Here is a 16,239-nt window from a genome sequence, read left to right as displayed (position 1 = left end):
GTTGCTTGTCACTGTCACTGTTGGAATACGAAAAAGGCGAACGAATTGGCGGAAGTAGCGGAAGCTATGGCGGAGGTGGGCGGAGGCAGCGGAAGTAGCGGAAGTTAAATTCGATCTCATCGATCTCAGGTCAAAGTTGAAGGAAGTTGTTGATTGAACGAGTTTTGAGTAATTTTTTATTAGATTATTATGTTCACCATGGGTTTAATGCGCTGAAAAAGTGCTATGTGACTGTAACGACTTCAGCACTGCACTAGTTTGGGTTACTTCGAGTGTTTCGAGTTCATAATTTGCGAACATTGCAAATCTTATCAGCTCACTGGCTGGCCTGTGTCGGGCGATACGGTCCGTAATCCTAACTGGTTTCTCAAAGCCAGTCATGAAGGAAGGAACTCCATTGCCCGATGGGACGTTGTTGTTCGACTATCAGATTGCCGGGCACGTCCACGGGAGCAAAAAAACCAAGTTAGGTAATTCAGATCATCCCCCAAAATGTTCGCCGAAATATTCACTTCCGGCTGTGGTGTTTTTTTTTTTTTATCCTTGTGTTATTCTGCGTTATGGTCTTATCCGCGGCATACTGCTGTATGCTGACAGGGACGTCTGGCGCGCTGCTGCTGTTACGCCGATCTTTATTCCCGCTGCTGAACTTTTTGTGAATAAAACCATGAGACTAGACTGTCGAAGTTTGCTTGGTAATATATTTCCTATGGGTTGTCACTTGGTAATTCGTAAAATTCGCACAAGTTTACTTGAACGTGGTTAAGCGTGCGCATACCTATAAACGCTATTGCCTTCGGCTTGCGAAGGTGTCCAGTGAATTACGTTCAATAAATTATTTCGTTCCGCTGTGCTGCCTTATGCATGGCGGTTTATCTGCGCGTTTTGTTAAATTGCCTTCCCTAGTGAATTTGCTGCGCATTGTTAAATAACGTTGCTACCTTACTTCTGTGCCTCTTAAAAATGTGTTGCAGCTGTCAATTCCTCAACTTCAGATCATCAAAGAATGTTCAGGTGTGTCGGTACTTTGAGAGCCATACAACTACGATCGCTTCTGCAGTCATTAAAAGCCCTTCCATTAAACATGTTGGTGTCAACATTTTTATCAAAAGACATATTGAAATGAAGAATGCGTGTACCAGGGAAAAAAAAAAGCCTTTGAATGTTTACTGAGTAACTCAAGTCTCGGAAAACCTGTTGCCGAGATTTTGTTTAATGTGGAGACTGAATAGCCACTGATGTCTTTGTGCATGCTCGTTTGCCCAAGCAGGCAAAACTTTCTTGCAGAGCGGAAACATTTTATGCATACTGCCATGCATACATACCTTAAACTTCTGGAAAACAAGGCTGCCCAACATTCTCTAAGCACAATGCTCAAGAGTTGACTTTTTTTTGTGCAGAATGTGATAATTTTGCTTCAAAGAGTACACACTTATGGTTTTGAACATGACGTGCTTGTTCTGCTACATAATAACTACACTGTTTTAGGTTTGTCTTAGAAACAGGTGTTGCAGACAGCTTTCATTGGAGTGTCGTCTCTGTGCTTCCAACGTAACAGCCATCACCAGTTTTTGCAGGTTGAAGACACCTGCTTACTGAAGGGATGTGCAGTTTCAGCCAGAATAATACAGAGCATACTTTGCTGTTCTGACTCTTTTTACGTGTTGGTTGCTTTACGTGCTATGTAGAGGAGATGAGACGGCTTCTTCCATTTATGCTTGTTTGTGTGCCAGCAGTATTTACCCCCATATGTATTCAGTTCCACCTAATGCCTTGGTAAGGTGTGAAAGGAGCTTCATTGCTCTGTATTATTGTGGCTGTGACTGTACAATGTGTCCTGCTTGAAAGTGGCCTGAATCTTTTTCGCCCCATTTTGGGAGAAAATGAAGCAGCATGTTGATATTTATATCTGAAGTTTTCTGTTCCAACGTTTCCAACTTTTTCTATTGAAAAAAATGGCATTCAGCATTGTTTGCTTATGCAAAATTTTTCGCTTGGTGAAGGGGGGAGGGGAGGCCACCGCCCCCTTCGCCACCCCATAAATCCGCCTCTGGCTTCTTTAGCATAGCACAAGCAGATTAAATTAGTGCTGCAGTTGCAGAAAGAAAATTTTGTATTAATGATCTAGTAGCAAAGTTGGCAGCACCCATGAACAATGGTCAGGAAGTTGGGTGCCAGCCACTTCCAAATAGTGAACATCGTAATACCTCAGTATAAGACATCAAATATTTGTAGCTTACATTGTAGCACAGAGGATGTTTATTTGCCAAAAGCAGGTCGTGCATTAGTAATAAATATACACACAGCTAAAAAAGCCGCCGCAGTGGCTGAGTGGTTATGGCGCTCTGCTGCTGACCCAAAAGATGTGGGTTTGATCTCGTCCGCGGCGGTCGAATTTCGATGGAGGCGAAATTCTAGAGGCCCATGTACTGTGCAATGTCAGTGCACATTAAAGAACCGCAGGTGGTCGAAATTTCCGGAGACCTTCACTACGATGTCCTTCATAGCCTGAGTCGCTTTGGGACATCAAAGCCCATAAACCAAACCACAGCTAAATAAGGACTAACAAGGTGACAGTGATGTTTTTAGACCTTTGCAAGACATCAAAAATAATCAAAAAGGCCGTCTTTGTGCATTTCATTCTTGTATGAAGTGAAAAACCTGTGCGAATCTCCATGGGCAGTTTTATTCATTCTCTCATTTTTGATGGACTCATTCTTTCTACACTGGTACTTTTAATGGGGAAACAGCTCCTAATTGCATGCAGCCTTTGTATTGATTTTGCCTGCATAGAACCGGAAAGTTAGAGTTTTAAAAGGGTGCCAATAAAGGAATGATGTAACTTAAACAATCATAGCTAACTGTGTTTCTCTGTTTTTATTTATTGTTACTCTCTTTGTGTTTCATGTTGCTTGATATTAAGGTATGTTTTAGTCCGATATCTGGTGAAGCTAGCTTTTACAACCTCAAATGAACAGTGAAATTTTTCGTTGCTTTTTTGTCTCCTTACTACTTGCAGGCCTCCTGAAGCATAAAGATGGGTCCATCCTGAAGCCTCTGCTGAGCTGTGATGAGCGCACACTTCGAGAGCATAAGTTTTATGAACGAGTGTTTAGTGCTCAAGAATCTCCACCGGAGCTGTTGAACCTGAGAGCCTTCTTGCCTAAGTACTTAGGAACCTGGAAGACGAACTTCCTTGGACAAGGCATGAGTGCAGCATTAGATTGCATCACTTTTCATTAAAAACTGTTGCACATTTTATATAAAAATAATGAGAAATGTTGCAAAAGAATTGGGGGAAAATTTGGATTCGAGAATGACTACCTCCCATGTACTGCATGTCAGAACATATGCATGCAGTTAGGACTATGACTGTAATGTAGAAGCAGCAATTGCACATTCTCATAGGCTTTCATAATTTAATAGATGCTCTGCAGATTTCTCAAAACATTGAAAGTGGATAGAAAATTTATCATTTAACCTGCTCTTGCTTTCTTAAAAATCTTTAAACAAGGTTAGCAAAACGTACGAAGTCTCCCAAATTGCTCTTCAGATGTCTTGCTAGAAAAGTCAATTGTTACTCTGAGTTATGTACTGAAAACAATTGGTAAATGTAGTGACAAAGAATTGTTGAACTGTGTAGCATCTGTTATCATCTTGGCACCTAGTAGAAAGTAAACCTCTAAGTTATGAAAACAGAACAGATATTAAAGAATAAAAAGGGTATTGAATCTCTGTTAGGTGCAGTGGTGAGCTGTTGCAAAAGGAATTATGCAAAAAGTGGCTTTCATTTATCCATAAGCAACAAAATGTGCTTTGGTACAGAATGCCTGGCACTCAGTGAATTACGTTTCGCAACTTACATGAAGTAATGCTTTCACACTTACTTGTGAAGTTACTGTGAATATTTAGTCACCTGACCTGCGCTTGAAAAGAGTACAGGACTAAGCATGGTGCTGATGAAGGCCAATGATGATTTCACCCTTACTCAAGCAGTTGTGATTACAGTCAACACTGCTTCTACTTACCCAGCATGTTTTAAGAGGCAGTGAGGCATGAAGGAAGTTGCATTTTTGAAGATGGCAAAATGTGCTCACATAGCTGGAGTATAAAAATACTACTTGTATGAGGAAGCTGTTGGTAATACTGCTTCAGTTTCTCTGTTATAAAATTTACAAGTGCACTGTAGGAGCCACAGGAGCACAAAACACTGAAGGAGCTGCTGGGCTTGCATGTGCAGATGCGCTAATTCCAGTGAGTGTTGCTAGAATGGCATTCTTCCGGACTAGTTGGTGTGGTTCCATTTGTGGAGGCCAGCTTGAACATTGGGACGTGGGGTGATGCATAGAATACATTGCAGCAATGAGTTCTGTGTGTCTCCCTTTGTCCCAGTATTCAAACTGGCCCCCACAAATAAGCACTGCTCGAGCATGCAGAACAGAAGTTCAGTTGGTGTTTACCAGCAAAAAACTGGCATTTCTAAATAGTTATCCCCTTCGTATATTTATACGGTATTTCTCAGGACAGCCTTTAATTACTCTTGAAAGGGAGTGCAAACCCTGATTGTCGCTTGAAATATTTAAATAACCTTTAAAGGATGTAATATATGCAGGTATCACCAAAAATTTGTTTGTTGAGTTGTAAAATAGCTTAAGCATGTAAGTACCTGTGGAGACTGCATTTTTGCACTGCAAGAGATGATGATATTTAGATGAGCAAGCTTATTGGACGTGCCTCAGAGGTTGTTTCCAAGAAATAATGCCTAGAGTATGATGGTATGTTTTGGATTAGTGGCTTTTTAAAAGTGTGATGTATGAATTAATAGTGTGCAAAGCACATCAATTGTCAAGATGATGAAAAAAAAATGCTGCTGTGGTCTTGTCATTTGCAGCTGGCACCATACTATTTCATGATATCATGAGTTCAATCACTCTGGCACAGAATATGGCTTGCAAGTTTCGGATTTCTTAGAACAGCCATCTGTGCCAAACAAATGGCGAATAACTGCGAGGGGCCCAAATGTTAGACTGCACTAAAGAAATGTAACGCTGAGGTGTCGAATTTAGAGTCCCTTAACGCGTGAAGTATGTTACTTAATATAGCCTGGCCGTGATATGAGGTGCTGCACATTGTGCTTTGCCACCAGCCTTCCCCCTGGTGGCTACTTTCATGGATGTGTGCCTCCTTGGCAGAAGTGGAGTATTTGCGATTGGAAGATGTGACCCGTGAGTTCCGGAGGCCCAGTGTCATGGATGTGAAGATAGGGGCTCAAACTTATGACCCATTGGCTACTCCTGAGAAAGCTGCCCTTGAAGATGCGAAGTACCCATGGAGCCGGCAGCTTGGTTTTCGTATCCTTGGCATGCGGGTGAGACACTGCTGAACCTCTTGATTGGACCAATGTCTGGTGGTAACATCTGTAAGATCAGCCAATGAGCTCGGTACAAAACATGTCTGTGCTGAGACATTTTGGTTGAAAATATCTGAGGGCAGGTTTACATAAATGTCAGAGCGACACGTTATCTTCTGCTGCATTTTCTTTAAGCTGATTGATGATAAAGTGAAAAGCAGAAAACCAAAAAAGGTCATTAATGAGCACACATGAAGAGCTACATACGGTGACAAGTTACCAGATTAAGCTTTATGCTTTCCTAAATAAGAGAAAATGAGCACAGTCTCATTCACTGTATATGAGGCCCATTAACACAAGCACTATAACCCAACGTTGCTAAAACTGTCATATATAAGCTCTTTTACTTCTTATAATAGATGAAAAACAGGAATAATTTAGCAGAGAATTTTAGACAAGAATTTTAAAGCAGTGCACTCAAACTTTAGATTTGAAAATTTTGTAAACTTTTTCCATTCTTTTCTCTATGCATGCAGTGTCCTGTCTGGTGTTTTTCACCCATTTATTTTTTTTCATGTGAAAGCTTAGGTATGGCGCTGATGTTATTTCAGCCTTGTTCTGACTTTTTTTCAGTTTTGTTTCCTCTTTCTATTCTTGCACACATTACAAACAAATGACTGCTGCTTTAATTTTTATTTGTCCTTACATTTTGGGCTGCATTTCTTTTACCACACTACCATGTTAATGAAGAAAAAAAAGCAAATACTGATGCATGTATTGAAAATACTTCAGCAGGATTGGTGTACCCTGTATTGCCTTTTACTGATTCTTTACTGTCTGTGTGGAAGAGGAAGCAAATGTGTAATTTTTATGTGTTAGGCATGTGCGATGGTGGTATGACATTGGAGTGTACTTGCACTTTGTGGAAACTATATCAAAGAGATTGTATGCCTTTCTGTAGATAAATTTAGTCATAATTGTAGTATTGTTATCAAACATCTAATTGCATATCTTCATTTGCTATCAAGCACTATAGCTTTGTATAATATATAAAACATAATGAAAAAAACCATCATGCCGCAGTGGGAGCAAAAGTAAAGTGAGGTTGTCATGCACATAAGCATTGCCAGATAATGATAGAACCCAGCAAATTTTTTTATGCATAATTACGTTCAACAAAAATTCAACTAGAGTCACATGAATGCATTTGTGCTTATGCTGACATGCCCCATGAGCAATGGCAGAACCCACTCAGTTTCTTGTTTAACATAGGAGGAGATCTGCATGCATAATTGTATTGAACAAATTATTTAATTGGGGTCACTTGAAAGGCTTTGTGCTGTACTACACTCATGTCCGATAAGCATTGGCAGAGCAATGCAGGGTGTCTAGTGACCTGGAAAGCCTGGAACTATCAGGGAAATTCTGTGCACTTTGAGAAATCAGAATTTTCAGGGATAGAAATAAACATTTGGCCAACTAAAGGAAAGTACCAACTGAAAATTAACCCAATTATCTGCAGTGATTTGCGACAGTATTGTGAGTGCCCAGCATGCAACCTGTGTACATCTGCATGACATAATTTTGCTTTGCGCATATGTATGGCATGGCATCTTGTCCGCCTAGCTTCATTTTATCTGTTTTTCTCGTCCACGACGCAAACACTGTGTATGATAGTTTGTTCTTTGCTGGTTGCCACTCTCCTTACCAAGTTTAGGCTGGTGCTGATCAATAAATGAGGATACACTCTAGATTCTTTTTCGCGAAAGCAGTCAGAATAAGTAGTGAGTAGAATGAACTTTCAGTTTTGCATCCCTACTGTGAATGTCAAGTGTCTAAAAGAAAAACAACATAGCCACCTTAATTAAAGGGACACTAATCAACTCCATCAAAGATTTGTTCACAGAAGAAATCAATTCCTTGGTTCTTACTGGCTGCGTTTTTTTCATTCCAGCAGCAAAAGACTTGCTGAGAAATTGGATCTAAAAATGAAACATTTTTCCCCCCCCTCTTGATTCACACTTGTGACATCAAGATTGCAAAGGACTCCATAGTCAACAATTGGAAGTAAATGGTGGTGTAGCCTAACCTCAGGGACTCGGGGATCCCCGTGATAAAAAAGTAAAAAGTTGAGCGTACACTTATACTCTGCCTTTAAGGCTATGACACGACAGCGGTTCCTCTTGCCCATGCAGACATGGACTCTGTATCCTCTCTCACAATCACAATAATTATGTGAAAGACCACACGACGCACATATAAAGCCCCAGTTTAACCACGCTGTACGAACGTGCCTGCGTGGCATAGCTGTAGTGTGTCTGACTCGCAACCTGAGGGTCAAAAGTTCGATTCCTGTGTAGGCTACATAGGTGCGGTCACTAGGAATACAGTGATGGATCTGCTGCATAGTAGCTTCAGACAGGATGCTTGTAACGTGAGTCGTCATCTGCTCCGTGTTTATATGAGGGTGAAGAGGAAGACGGCAACAGACAGCCCGTGTGCTTAGTGCAGTGCTCGTGGCTGCTCCAATCCCTGAAGATCCGATGTGCTGCTGGTCAACATGACCTCTGCTGTATTTTTACAGTTTAAGTGGCTGTAAAGGAAAGAAGAAAGATTATTTCTTTGCTGTTTTCTCACAGGTTTTTGACAAACATGAACAGAAGTACTGCATTTATGGGAAGGATTATGGCCTCAAGCAGACACCAGACACCATACTTGACGGTATGCTGTTTGCCTCACTGTTTACCTTAGGTTCCTGTGTAAGGGCTTAGGCAACGATCTAACAACTTCTATGTAAATTCCAGAAAATTTAATATTAGAGACTGTAGAAAGGTTCTGGGCATGGCTTTAAATATTTAAACCTCCATGATCGAAAGTAAAAAATAAAATAAAAATAAAAATGAGCTGTTTGAAGGCCATTTTAAGCTTGATATAATTGTGCTTACTAACTGCATGTTAGCACAACAAAAAGATTATTAAATACCTTTCAAGAAGCATGTCTTTCGCTTTATGAATGAAAAATGTTTTCAGTACTAATTATGATCTGTAAGTATAGGTGTTCACGTCAAAATATGCTACCTTGTCACATATTTTGGGAAGATGTGCTAGTGTTTCCATGTCACTGATCAAAATTTATTACAGTTTCCTATATCTCCATGAATTCAGGAAGAACCGCTGGTTTTGAGCATTTTTACAATGCTTAGCTAGTTCAGGGCAAAATATCAAAGCTGTACTGCTAAACTTTTTGAAGCCTTTTCATCCACGTCGGCACCTTTGTGGAGACTGGAAGTTTGTAAACCGCACATAGTATGTACCTCTGACAGCTGGCCTCTAGGTTCTCAAGAAATATGCTCTAAATCAAGGTGCACAGTTACCAATGCCTAAATCTTAAATTAAGGCTCAGCAAGTGTATAGCACTATCATGGCCACAGGCATTTATTGTAATGAGCATGTTGGGTAGCCACACAAGGCATAGGAATTCAATTAAAACCTGTTTTTGTTTACAGTAAGCACAATTTTGCTGCATACACAGTTGTTAGAATGGTGCTCTAGTGTAATCGACTTGTACTTGATATTGACGTTTCTTCTGAACTTGCTGGAGGAACTTTAGATAACTTTCACAGTTATCTATTATAGCTTTATCTCACAGGCTGTTCAACAGTACCTGGCTACTTCAATTTTCTGCAGTGCTTCATAATAAGCTCTGAAAGCTTTCCTGTGACATTTGCATTCAATTACTAGATTGTGTAAATGGATAAGAAAGGCTGTTGGTCAGACCTGAGCCAGTTGGCTGCGTTTTGGTCATTCCAAACTGAATGCACCAGAACTTGTTCCCAACCCTTTTCAGTTTCTTCTAAGAAATTTATGGCTCTTTATTGTGCTGTCGAATGTCATTTCCGAAAATGTTTTGGGCAAAAAAATTTTCCGGTCACATGACAGCCTTTAGAATTTTCCAAATGAGTGCAAAACTAGGTCTAATTAAAACATTTATGAAAAATCTATTCTTTTTCTTTTACGCTTTGTATTTTTCTGAACAGTGTATAATCATTCCAGCAAAAAACTGCTGGGTACTATCAGCAACGAATGAAACGTGAACAAGAAAATTGAGGTGGCAATACAAAAGCACCAATATATTAGCTCCTGGGAAGGACATACAAGCTAGGTTGATTAACACTTTTGAAGAAGAGTCTTTGCGCCTTCGAATTTAAAATAACCTGAGCTAGTATTGAGCTTCTCGTGGCTAAGAGCTTCCTGTTTTTCTGTTCGTGGCTCAGTTGTCTTGTCCTCGATGCATTGCTTGCAATGACAGTACCTCTGGCTGTACAAGAATATTAGGGGCAGGAAACAAGTGGTCTTGGCTTACAAACAAGCCACATGTCATAATAGGTTGCCTCTGCTGCTATGACTCATTTCTAGTAATTTATTGTTATTTTAGTGTGCATTCATTTTTGATTTCCACTGTTGTATGTGAAAAGTTGCTCAACAGAAGTGGCTAAAATATTGGGTTGTACAAAATCATATATTAGCATTGTATGTTTGTTCTGACTTATTAAAAAATTATGACTTGGACTTAAATCTCCTTACATGCGGAAACGCAAAAGCTGTGTGCGGTCCACCACCTGCGCCATCAGCTGGGTCAGCGCCATACATTGCCAGGGGGGTTTTCAGTGGGTGCTGCATGATGGCGTTACAACTGCACACCAAGCACGGAGGAAATTTAGTACTCGATTGAGTGCGACATCTGTAATTAACATGCACATAATTACTCATGTAGGCCTCGGTAGGTATCTCGAAGATACATTTTTAAGAACTGTGCATTCATTAGGCATGCCTTTATTCAGCTGCAAATGTTGAAGCGTCGTGGCAGAGTGGCAGCAACCCTGTCTCGCATGATGGCGGCCCGGGTTCAATTCCCACCTTGACCTCAACTTTCTTTCATTATTTTAATTACCATACAACTTATGATTGGCAGTTTGTGCGGACACTTTTGCACACAGCCTCTGTCTACAGCTTTTGTCCAAGTCACTCATGAACTAAGAAAGGCTTTTGCCGTAATACAAAGAAGAGCCTTATGAGAAGGCAAGCGTAGTAGGGGGCGGCAGAAAGTTAGGTGGGCGGATGAGGTCAAGAAGTTTTGCGGGGATACTGTGGCCACAGCTGGCAAAGGACAGGGTTAATTGAAGAGACATGGGAGAGGCCTCTGCCCTGCAGTGGGTGTAGTCAGGCTGATGATGATGATGTCTTCAAGACTCTAGCCTTTTGGCTAGAGTTTGATAGACTAGCTCCTCTTGTTTGTAACCATTGTTGTTACCTTGCTACATGTGTACTGCTGCTTACAACTTTCAAAATTCTTTGATTTTCTTGTGGCTGTTGAGGAATTTCAATTTTACATGATTTTGAACTTAGTGCTGTTTGCAAACTTGTGATGTAGTTTTGCCCCCCCCCCCCCCCCCCCCCCATGTAGTCATCTTAGGGGCCTTCACAGGAATGCGAACAAACAAATGAGAGTGAGTGAAATGAACTTCAAAATTTAACCAGTAATAGAACAATTATAACTGAGGAGTTTGCTTGGAAACGTTTCTTAATAACTCCAAAAAATGCTTTCAGATATCCAGTACACAACACTTCCACTCGTTATCATTTGTTGTGGGATTTGGCCTTTTCTACAACACCAGTTTTTTTTGTTACTTAGGAGAATATCTGCTCAGTACTTCTAAGGATGCCCACAACCGTCATGCAGCAGACGAATTTGTATTTGGGTTTAAACAGCAGGTTGCGCTAAACCGAGTGTCATGTGCAAGGACAGCCACAGTTCACCATTGTTCTCATCAGGCTGGAATGCCTGCTCATGCAAGCATGCTCAGTTATGCTCTTGCATTTTCTTTTATGTCCTTGCACTCATTCTGGCAAAAAACCTATTGGCTGGCCACTTGTTCCTGTGAGATGGTAGACACTGTGGCACTGCTTCACGTTAATCAGTGCTCACTTATTTGATGGCTTGTGTTGACATATTTTTAAAATTATATCTATGGGAAGCTGAAGGTCCCTTAACTGTTCAGCTTGTCGGAGATTTTGTCCCAGCAGATTGTGTCTTAACGAGAATCCACTGTATTTCTTTTCTGGAGCTTTTGTCTTGGCAGATTGGGAGTTTTTCAGTGTCTGTGTGTTACTTTTGCAGCTTTTCAGACATTTTTAGGCATGACACTGCAACAGCCCAATGTGCCAACATTCCTGCCAGACTTGTTGGCTCAACTGGAACACATTCGACGCTGGTTTGAGACTCAGCATCAATATGCCTTTTACTCAAGTTCAGTCTTGATTGTATATGAATCTCAGACTGATAGCTCTGATTCCAAGGCAGTTCGCTGTGTTGCTAAGATGATTGACTTTGCTCATGTCTTCCCAACATTGGAGTATGATAAAAACTACCTGCATGGACTCTGTAAGCTTATCAGTGTACTGCGTGAAATTGCACATGCATAGCAACTGAGGACAAACAGTGTAGGTTGTGTTGTCTTGCTTCTGTCAGCTATGGGCCTTAAAATAAGGCTTTTTTTATGTATGAGGCAAATCCACTGCAATTAAATCGTGCCATTTGTAACAGATATGCCAAAGTGTAAAAATGTACAAGTATTCTCAAACTTGTGATGAAATGCGATTTTTTTCCGGCAGCCCAATTTTGTGACATGTACGAGCTTGTGATATCCTTTTAAACCATATTTATATCTTTTTTTAAAGCATATGTATACTGTGCAACCAACTATGTGAGGATACTTATGAAAAATATACTAATGTTGCCTTTTCAAGGGACTGTGAGAATACTGTCTGTCTTCTGCTTTGTTTGGGAAGTAGTAAACGAGCAGTTGTATGGCTGAATAATGAATGGCATGTGTGCCTGATAGGTAAATTCATACCTTCCATAACCATGTTTACATTTATTAATGCTTAAGCTTCTTTTCAGTTCACACAATTCATGGTATTACTCGCTGTATACTAATATTAGTGAGCACTGGAACCTGTAATTAAAGTATTGAATACAGAATAGCATTATGCCAAAAGTGTGTGACATTGAAAATAAAAAAAGAAAATACGCATAAGACAGGCATGCGCTAGCAGTGAAAATAGTGAGCCAACTGACATGTGACATCTGGTTACCAAATGGCACACAATGATGTCACCCTAGGGCATTTTTGTCACCAGATTTGTACAAGTGTGTACAATTGTACTGCCGTGCCTTTTATGTATTCTTTTTTACACCTCATCAGAGTCATAACGACCACTGTATGACTTACCCCTTGTAGTTTGTCAGCAAAAGGACAGTGGTACAGAGTAGCTGATGGCAACAAGATAAAGAAAATGTGCTTATGTGTACATTGAAAGCTAACATAGCACTACCATTAATCTGAAAACCACGAAATGTACTTGCCACCTTTATAGTATGATCTGTACTTTATGGTACACCCTTAATCACTTATAAATATCTGTCCGCTTGATGCCTCTGCAAGAGAGTGCACTGAAGATGGCACTCTCAAATTTGCGCACAATTTTGAACCTGATGTTGGTGTTTTCTAACATTCCTAGCAGGTACTCTGCAGAGCAGTTTTAATAGCACTTGTTATAGAACTCAAGAACACTGATGTATTAGCACTACATAGCAAGCCTTTTGCAGGGTATAGATGCTGATGCAAAATTTGCCCCAGCAGTCTCCAAAACAAATTTCTTAGTTATGCAACAATTGTAATGGTTGACATATGTTATCATTCATACTGTATTGCAACATAATCACATTAGAAAGTGACAATTAAGTATTCATTTTCAATGCAGTCTTCTTTTTGGGTGCCAGAAATATATAAGAGGCAATTAATGGGTTATGTCTATTCATAATGCAATGTTTTTGCCTCATCTGTGGCTTTCTGTCCAGGGTAGCTAGGCAGCTCATTGAATGAACAGGGAAATTTACATGTTGCTCTAGAATGGCAGGTTATCAATTCCAGGTTGTATAAGTTGCGTTGTTTATTCCATGTTCATTTATATTGTTGAACTAATTTTCTATGTTTATATAAATCATGCTGATGTGACACTCTTTTGTGCATTGACTTTCTGCTTGTCAAAAAACTATAGAGCAAATTTTACTGGTTGAGATATAGCCAGCAAAGAAATGAAGATTATGAATGATTTGGCAGTCTTGAGAAGGGAAAAAGGGGTGACACACATAGCTTGGTCCAGCTTTCTATTCTCCACACCCAAATGCTTGCTCAAAAGTTAATCTCCGGTAATGTTTAGGCTTCAGAGCTCTGAAGTTTTCATTTTTCGTCAAGCATGGCCTGTTTATGGGCAATTTCTTCAGCATCTTAGTGTATTTCATGGCATCTATCATGCAACGTACACGATCCTGTGGTTTCCAGATTTCACAATATATGTGCAAATCTGTGCTTGTCTCTAATCACGGAAGCCCTCGAAAGGAATTCAACTTTTATGAAACGGGTGGTGTTTCAATCAGATAGATTTGCTAAAATTTTCTTTCATTTTAATACACAAGTGTATTTGTCAAACAAGTAAATGTGGAAGTTCAGCTTTTAGCACAAAAACAAAAAATAACCCGCTGTGGTGCAACTTAGGAGGCTAGGGAACAAGGTCACTCATGCAACTGTACGGTTACATAACATGGTTACATTTCATGCCTGTAGGCCCTATGCTCTTGTGTGGTGTTGCCAGCTCTGTGTGTGTCATAAAGTGAGGTGCTTACGGTTAATACTGGTAGCTATATCAGAGCTGTGCATTGGGATGTAGTGCCGCGTTTCACATCTGTGCATCAAGCACATGCATGTAACATCGTTTTGTCATGTGCCAAAACACTTTAGCTAATTTCACTGTGGGGCACCGGTGGCTTTTACTCCTCTGGCTTATTATAAATGCTGGCCATTTTGCACTGGCAGCCATTGGCTTGTCTGTGCATTATTGTACCACAAATTAGGCTGTCGCTTCGAATTTTTAATGTTAAAGGGACTGAAAAGTGATTTTTAAAGGTCAAAAAATTTTCAAAGGTCAAAACAAGGTAGAAAGCTTGGCAACCTAAGTGCCTGATACCACGTAGTGGTTGTGTAAGAAATTTAAAATACTGTAAATCATTTTTTGGTCTGTAAATGCAATTCTTTGCATGTATATCTTAGTGATAAAAATAGTGGCAGTTGAACGCAATAGAAATTTCACACCAGAAAAAGAAACCAAAAACAAATGTGGCCCTTACAAGAGCAAGTTTGTTGTTGAAAAATGTGGTTGTCATCTTTTCACAGACCTTCAGGACTGTTGATTACTTCAATGCTAATACACGCATGCTTGTACCTTCTTTTTGTGTGCATGCATGCATACAACAGCATCAGTCCATTGTATTTAGGGGAATTCTCCAAGGTGGAGCCTATTTCAATTAAGGGGGTAGTTACTCATTACCACTCATCTGAGTGCAGCCAACAGTTACCAAGAAAAGCTAAACAGGTTACTCAGCTGGCAGTTGTTTCAGCCTCGTCTTGTCATCTGCTAGGTGTCGTGGTTAGCTTGGTAGAGCGACGGCCTCGGACATATGGTGGTCGCAGCTTCGGAGCGGTGAAAATTATAATAAAACTGTGTAGCTTTCCTTTGTAGCCTCTTGGCTTCGCTCAGATAGACAACTAATGAGTAGTTACTCCTTTAGTTTAAAGATTCCAATGCAAGCCACCGAGCTATGAAGCCACCACATTTCCAACATCCCAGTTGTTGATGTAAACCATAGCCGAAATCAAGAAGACAAAGTGGGCATGGGCAAAGTGTATAATGCAAAGGGAAGATAACCTATAGCCTCTTAGGGTAGCGGAGTAGATAAGTGCAGTGGCTCTTTTTAATGCAGTTCTTTACGTTACAGAATGCACTGGAGAGAGCACAACTACTTATAGAATAAAACAAATTTAAAAGAAACAGTTCACTGCATTTAATAACAGCTAGGTCATACATACTCATATATGGTCACTTAGTGGGATCAATAATGGCACCAATTTCACCACAGATCGTTCTTCACCTAACTTTGTGCATTTTCAGTGCCAGATTAAAATATAAATTTTTTTGTGTAGCTGCTAAACCATGGTAATATATTTGGGGATTAACAGTATAGTGGCAAAACCAGTAATATTGTATCGAAGTTTGTCAATGCGAGGCAGTGTATTTGGTCATTGTCAGCTCCTTTCAATATGCATGTTAAGGCGTTGAAGCTGGTGTCTATGTAATGCATTAAGTGAGCTTGTCAAAGAACTGAAAATTTAACGTAGTACATCTAACTGGGGCAGAGCATCTCAGAGTGGAAGAAGTTGTGGGAGATCACCGCAGCAGAGTTTGCACATAAAAATGATGCAATATATAGGAATAGAGGTTGTATGCAATCTGTATGTAATATTGTAAACCATATACAAATGCTTCTGCTATGAAACCACACTTTGTGATGCAATTTTAATGTAATTAGTGAAGGGTGCCCACATCTGCTTCCACAGTTCGAGGCAGCAATATAAAGGCGTAGCTCTTTGTACAACTTTAACTGTGTGTTAAAATGACTGTTAACATCTACACAAGTTTTTGCTTGTTAGTTTGTGTACACTATGTCTCATGACAATAAACGTTGTACCGTTTATGCTTCCTGTTGCTTGATGGAAGTCTAATGCAGCAACAGTTTAAATTGCCCCAAGCCCATGAGAAAAAAATGCACTTTGAAAACATGCACATGAATCCCAATCTCCTGTGATGAGTAATTTACATTTTTCTTTCAAATTTTTTGTAGGTTCTCCGCAGTATTCAAGTACAGCATGCTTGTTTGAAGAATTGTTTTATTCTTATATTTCTTTACTTTGCCTGGAAGGGAATCCTGCTAT

The 16,239-nt window shown here is 40.0% G+C and overlaps 1 protein-coding gene across 1 annotated transcript; it reads left to right on the top strand.

The window, feature by feature from the left end:
- The first annotated feature begins 55 nt into the window (after window positions 1-55).
- LOC144114446 (inositol polyphosphate multikinase-like) lies at window positions 56-16,003 on the top strand. The gene is made up of 5 exons (XM_077648192.1): window positions 56-470; window positions 3,020-3,205; window positions 5,193-5,368; window positions 7,990-8,071; window positions 11,529-16,003. Exons 1-5 carry the CDS (start codon window positions 380-382, stop codon window positions 11,831-11,833), a joined length of 840 nt encoding a protein of 279 aa, XP_077504318.1. The 5' UTR covers window positions 56-379; the 3' UTR covers window positions 11,834-16,003.
- The last annotated feature ends 236 nt before the right edge of the window (window positions 16,004-16,239 follow it).

This window comes from Amblyomma americanum, chromosome 1 (genome assembly GCF_052857255.1).
Source record: "Amblyomma americanum isolate KBUSLIRL-KWMA chromosome 1, ASM5285725v1, whole genome shotgun sequence".
In the NCBI taxonomy this organism is placed as follows: domain Eukaryota; kingdom Metazoa; phylum Arthropoda; class Arachnida; order Ixodida; family Ixodidae; genus Amblyomma; species Amblyomma americanum.
This window is presented reverse-complemented; position numbering and strand designations above follow the sequence as displayed.

Excerpts from the sequence above, each read along its gene's own strand:
- LOC144114446 (XM_077648192.1), top strand. The coding sequence starts at position 380 with ATGAAGGAAGGAACTCCATTGCCCGATGGGACGTTGTTGTTCGACTAT. Across the intron at positions 3,206-5,192 it reads GACGAACTTCCTTGGACAAG|AAGTGGAGTATTTGCGATTG; the intron begins GCATGAGTGCAG and ends CCTCCTTGGCAG. Across the intron at positions 5,369-7,989 it reads TTCGTATCCTTGGCATGCGG|GTTTTTGACAAACATGAACA; the intron begins GTGAGACACTGC and ends GTTTTCTCACAG.